Raw genomic sequence first — 5602 nt, 5'->3', positions numbered from 1 at the left:
AGCTGGTTACTGACAACAATCAGGAAATGTAAGGGTATTCCAGGCAGAGAAGACAAAAGGACAGACAGGCAAGGGAAAATTGTGGGAACAGGAAGGAGTCTCTCATGATTCAAGTGGAGAAGCCCTGATAGGCTGAGCATCCTTACAAGGTTAGGAGAAAGGCTGTTGAAGGGGCCTGAATGAGAGATGTTCGCCCTATAATATAAGTCCATAAAAGTGGGGACTTTGCCTTTGGTTTTGTTCAGTGCTGTGTCCTTGGAGCTAGCAAAGCTCCAATAAATATTTATTGAGTCAATGAACAAAGGCATTCACATTTGTTATATTAAGGACTACAATGCCATGATAAATTCTTCAGCAGAGATGGAACATAAAAATGAGTATGCTGAGGCTCAGAAAAATTAAGTAACTTCATAATGAAGTAAGTAAGTAGTGCTGCTTAACAAAATTTAACTGGACATTGAGCTTCTAGTTTCTTAGATTTGGAAAAATATCAGAGGTCACAGATTTAAATTTCGGTAAACTGTAAGAACACATTCAAAGACTATTGTGCTTTCTTTCATCTAAGTTCTTATTATTTGTTGATTAGTAGTCAGTTCAACTCAGCCAACACTTGTTACTTATACCAGGCATCAAAGACGTGAAGAAGAGCTTGCTTGATCCTTCTCAAGCATGCAGTTTGGACAAGACCATGGCAGGGAAAATGGATCAAACAGGTCAGCTTTTGTTAGAGTTAGGAAAGGAACTGGAAAGGATGCTTTTTCTTTCTTTCTTTCCTTTTTTTTTTTTTTTTTACTATGATCTACGTCACTTCATGGCAAATAGATGGGGAAACAGTGGAAACAGTGTCAGACTTTATTTTTTTGGGCTCCAAAATCACTGCAGATGGTGACTGCAGCCATGAAATTAAAAGATGCTTACTCCTTGGAAGAAAAGTTATGACCAACCTAGATAGCATATTCAAAAGCAGAGACATTACTTTGCCAACAAAGGTCCGTCTAGTCAAGGCTATTGTTTTTCCTGTGGAAGTGTATGGATGTGAGAGTTGGACTGTGAAGAAAGCTGAGCACTGAAGAATTGATGCTTTTGAACTGTGGTGTTGGAGAAGACTCTTGAGAGTCCCCTGGACTGTAAAGAGATCCACCCAGTCCATTCTAAAGGAGATCAGCCCTGGGATTTCTTTGGAAGGAATGATGCTAAAGCTGAAACTCCAGTACTTTGGCCACCTTATGTGAAGAGTTGACTCATTGGAAAAGACTGTCATGCTGGGAGGGATTGGGGGCAGGAGGCGAAGGGGACGACAGAGGATGAGATGGCTGGATGGCATCACTGACTCGATGGACGTGAGTCTGAGTGAACTCCGGGAGTTGGTGATGGACAGGGAGGCCTGGCGTGCTGCAATTCATGGGGTCGCAAAGAGTCGGACACGGCTGAGCGACTAAACTGAACTGAACTGTAAGGAAATACTATATATCACAACCAAGTGCCTATGTATAAAAATTTCTTCTAAACTGTTCAACACTTTATTACAAATGATGTCCTCTGATGTTTTCACATCAGTTCTATTCTACTGTATTGTTTTCATGCTAGTTGCAACCTACTGAATTGATTCCATGTTGAAGCTCAGATTTAGCCATTGGGGTTAAAATGGAAGAAGGACATCAGAGGGGAGATGTCTAGTGGGTAACTACATTGACCTGTAATTAAAAATAAATTTTAAAAAAAAGAGAGAGAAAGAGCTAAGGGACTGTGGAACCCAAGAGAAAGGAAATCAAGAGATGATGATGCATTGAGATAGTTAACATGATCAGAAGCCAGAGGGGTCAAGCATGTTAAGGACTAAAAGATGACCACATGCTGGGATGTGGCAACCAAAGTTCTGGACTTATAGATAATAATTGTTTCTGAGAGTGAAACTAGAGCATAATAAATTCAGTTCAAGTTAGTAAACATGTTATTTGCACATTGTGGGGATATGCAAGACACTACCTCTGCTCACAACCTCAGAATCCTTCTCAAGATTCCGAGGGTCTTCAGGCTGATAGGGACAGCTAATTAGAACTGGCACAAGGGGATGCTATACAAGGTTCCCATCCTGAACCTTCTACTTGTTAACACACTATTGATGGTCTGTAAATATGTGTGTGGGAGAAGATTTTCAAGGTACACAGATCTAATCAGGAGAGTTAAGATGCAGTTTCAGAGATGAAAGATTAGGATATGGTTGACACGCAACCAGCAGCAACCTGGTAAGACTGCTTGTACTGTGTCCCAAGGGGGAAAAAATATGATATTTACTGTAAAAAGGTGAAGGAAGGTGAGATTTTGTGCTACTGCTTGAAGGATGGAAATAAACATTTGGAATGAAATCTAAGAATCTAAGTCTCGTCCTGACTAGAGGAAAAGTAGCCAGAACAGGCAGTGTGAGTATGTGACCAGACATTAAGATATTGGCATCCCGACTTATATCACATCAAGTTTGACCCTCAAGTAACTCCTAAATAAGGAAAATTTGAGCTTGTAGCACGTCTACAGCTACATGGAAATTTTATCTTATGTATAGAGTGGGGTGGATGCTTGCTAAGTCACTTCAGTCGTGTCCGACTCTTTGTGACCCTATGGATTGTAGCCCACCAGTATCTCTGTCCATGGGATTCTCCAGGCAAGGATGCTGGAGTGGGTTGCCATGCTCTCCTCCAGGGGATCTTTGTGTTTTAGGTATAACACTTCTGTTCATCTTCATACCTCTTTTCCTTTTATATATTTCCTTTCTTCCCACTTATATAAATTTTTCAATTTTCACTGAGAGCTCAAGAAATCCTTCATCACTGGAAGAAAATTTGAAACATACTATGAATGGATATTGAGTGAGGTTCATTTCAGCCATGGTTGCCCTCTTTTTCCCTCTGTGTGCTACTCAGTGCACACATTCTCTTTTGGAGACAGTAGCTTGAAATGAAGAGGTTTTATATATCAGACAAATCCTGTGCACAGATATTCCTACAAGAGTGGGAAGAAATGAATGACTACAGAATGGCTCCACAGGGCTGGCTTACTTCCCTGTGGGGACAGATTTACTTGGTTTAATTAACATTTCCAGCTGTCAGGTTGAGTCTGCATTTGTCATGAGTTGATTTTTCTGATGGATTTGATCAGCAGATTTAAGTTAATGAAACACAGAACTCAGACTTTGACTGCATTGATTGCTTACTTGTATCGATGAGTCTCATGTCCTCTGGAGGGGGAACTGATGCCTACTGGGATGGTGCTTTCCTCAGTTCAGTATTTACTGACTCCTACTCTATGCCAGCACTGTCTTATAGGTAATGAATACATTGAAATCTCTACTTAATAATCCCTGTTAAGTTGAACTCTATTATAGAGAAGTTATGCTGCTTGGAAATTGATTATGATACGATTCAACCCCCAAAATAGGATATAAAATGGTATATTATATATGATGTGAGCTCAGCTCAGTGAATTTATATACATTTATGGGCAAAAGAAAAGCCCATTTTCTGGTATAAGCTTAAATTTGCCTCTTTCTTTATGCTTGCCTATGGAAATTAAATATCTCTCATTGCAGTTATTCCTGAACTAGATTTCAAATGAGGAGTTTGAGGGATTGGCGAATGTAGCAGATCATCCTTTTTGCTCAGTCAAAAGTGATCTTTTAAAGCTAAGCTTAGTACAGCAGCAGCAAGCTTAGTACAAAACAAATACACACAGAGATATATCGCCAATGTACCAGATATGTTACATTGATATGTTACCCCACCCCCTCAGTACTCTATGGTCCATACACCTGCATGAAATTCACAGGAGATTAAGGGGAGGGACAGAAAGAGGTATTAGTGAGTGAACTAACTAGCCTACTTTTCTGTAAAAACTCCCTCCTGGTCAGTTACAGGTCTCTTCTGTTCAGCACAAAGTTCGACAGATTTCTTTATTCACTCTAAACACCTTGTCTTTGTCCAAAAAGAACTGGACCTCAGCTCTTTGCCATTTGCTTGATTTTTTTCTCTTTAGAACTTGCCCCAGGAAGGGTAGCCTAAAATTTTAAAAATACAGAACTAACTCCAAGTGATATCTGTTTCTTATTCCACTCAATCTCCTTGTTCCTCTACATTATTTTTTCAAAGGATCCCCAAGATGCCATCCCCAAAGGAACCATGCTGGCCATCTTCATCACCACTGTCGCCTACTTAGGAGTCGCCATTTGCGTGGGTAAGTTATGTTGTCTCTGGTGTCAGAATGCCAGAATTACAAGGGATCCAGTTGCTTTTCATGTCAAGTTTTATGTTTCATGGCTTTCCATGGAACATAAGTTGAAAATTTTTTAATAGACAACAATTTTAATTCCCTTGTTGGGTCCTCTAGGAGTTTGAATGCAATTAAGGTGTAACCACAGGTGTCTCTGGTACTTCCCTGGTGGCTCAGATGGTAAAGCGTCTGCCTACAATGCAGGAAACCTGGGTTCAATCCCTGGGTCAGGAAGATCTCTTGGAGTAGGAAACGGCAACCCACTCCAGTATTCTTGCCTGAAAAATCCCATGGATAGAGGAGCCTGGTAGGCTACAGTCCATGGGGTTGCAAAGAGTCAGACACGACTGAGCAACTTTACTTTCACTTTCATTCTACCTGAACACAAAAGCGAATTTTTTGCTGCTGCAGGTAATAATTCCACTGCCAGGGAAGCCACCACTTCTAGCAACCTCCTCCCCTGCCTTTAGGAGGCCGGTGAGGGACAGAATACGAGTCCAAAACAGAACAAGACAAACAAAAAAACAACCATGACAAAACCCTTAGAAAAGTATGAAAGATATAGAATGAATGACTGTGACTCCTCCTTGCACTGCTGTCCCTAATGTGGAAATGTCACCGTCACCAACTGGCAGGCAATCAGAACGAGACCCAGCTGCCAGCAGTGTGGGCGGCCAGCCCCCACATTGCTCAGTGAGCAGAAAATATGTGAATTTGCCTGCTGTTCTTAAACTGACTTTTGTTCCACCTGCTGCCTGCAGCCACACCTCCTCCTGGTTGGGGGTCACCTCCGGCTTGTGCCATTACTGGAGAGGAAGGAATGTGAAATATTCAGAGAAGAAAATTTTTCTGTGCACACCTATGAATACAGCCCCAGGCTGGACCACTGTGGAATCCCATCTGGCCATTTAAAAGGGGACATTCTGGTTGTCCTCTGCTTACTAGAAAGGAAATTGAGATAGTACATATGTTCTGAGTTGGATTCTTTGGGGGAAAAAAAGCAAAACAATTAACTTAGATTCTTTCTTCTCTCATTGCCTCTTATTTCCAGAAATTGGATAATGTTGTTAACTCTATTGTGACATTGCCAAGTTTAGTTACAAATCAAGGGATATTATTCCAATGCTTTAGGAAATCAATACTTTTTAAATGACATTGAAACTACCTAAATTTCACAAATGGTTTTTCCTTCTCCTACAAAGTAAAAAGGAAGGGATAAATAAAGGTATAGGCCTGACTTCAGAGATTCTTCTCATTTATTGGTTCTGATGGGTAGAAAAACATGTGCTTCTATATTTTTCTCAGGATAAGAAAAGGATATTCATGAGGTCCCTGGCCTGTC

At 40.7% G+C, this 5602-nt stretch overlaps 1 protein-coding gene across 4 annotated transcripts in view; it reads left to right on the top strand.

Annotated features, from left to right (window-relative positions):
* SLC12A1 (solute carrier family 12 (sodium/potassium/chloride transporter), member 1) overlaps positions 1-5602 on the top strand; it is an 88520-nt gene that overhangs the window by 25728 nt on the left and 57190 nt on the right. For all 4 annotated transcript variants that reach the window (XM_010839541.1, XM_010839540.1, XM_010839542.1 and 1 more), the window contains exon 10: positions 4140-4224. In XM_010839541.1, coding sequence (XP_010837843.1) covers positions 4140-4224 — 85 coding nt within the window. The remainder of the gene's footprint in view (positions 1-4139; positions 4225-5602) is intronic.

This window comes from Bison bison, unplaced genomic scaffold, assembly GCF_000754665.1.
Source record: "Bison bison bison isolate TAMUID 2011002044 unplaced genomic scaffold, Bison_UMD1.0 scf7180017864118, whole genome shotgun sequence".
In the NCBI taxonomy this organism is placed as follows: Eukaryota; Metazoa; Chordata; class Mammalia; order Artiodactyla; family Bovidae; genus Bison; species Bison bison.
This window is presented reverse-complemented; position numbering and strand designations above follow the sequence as displayed.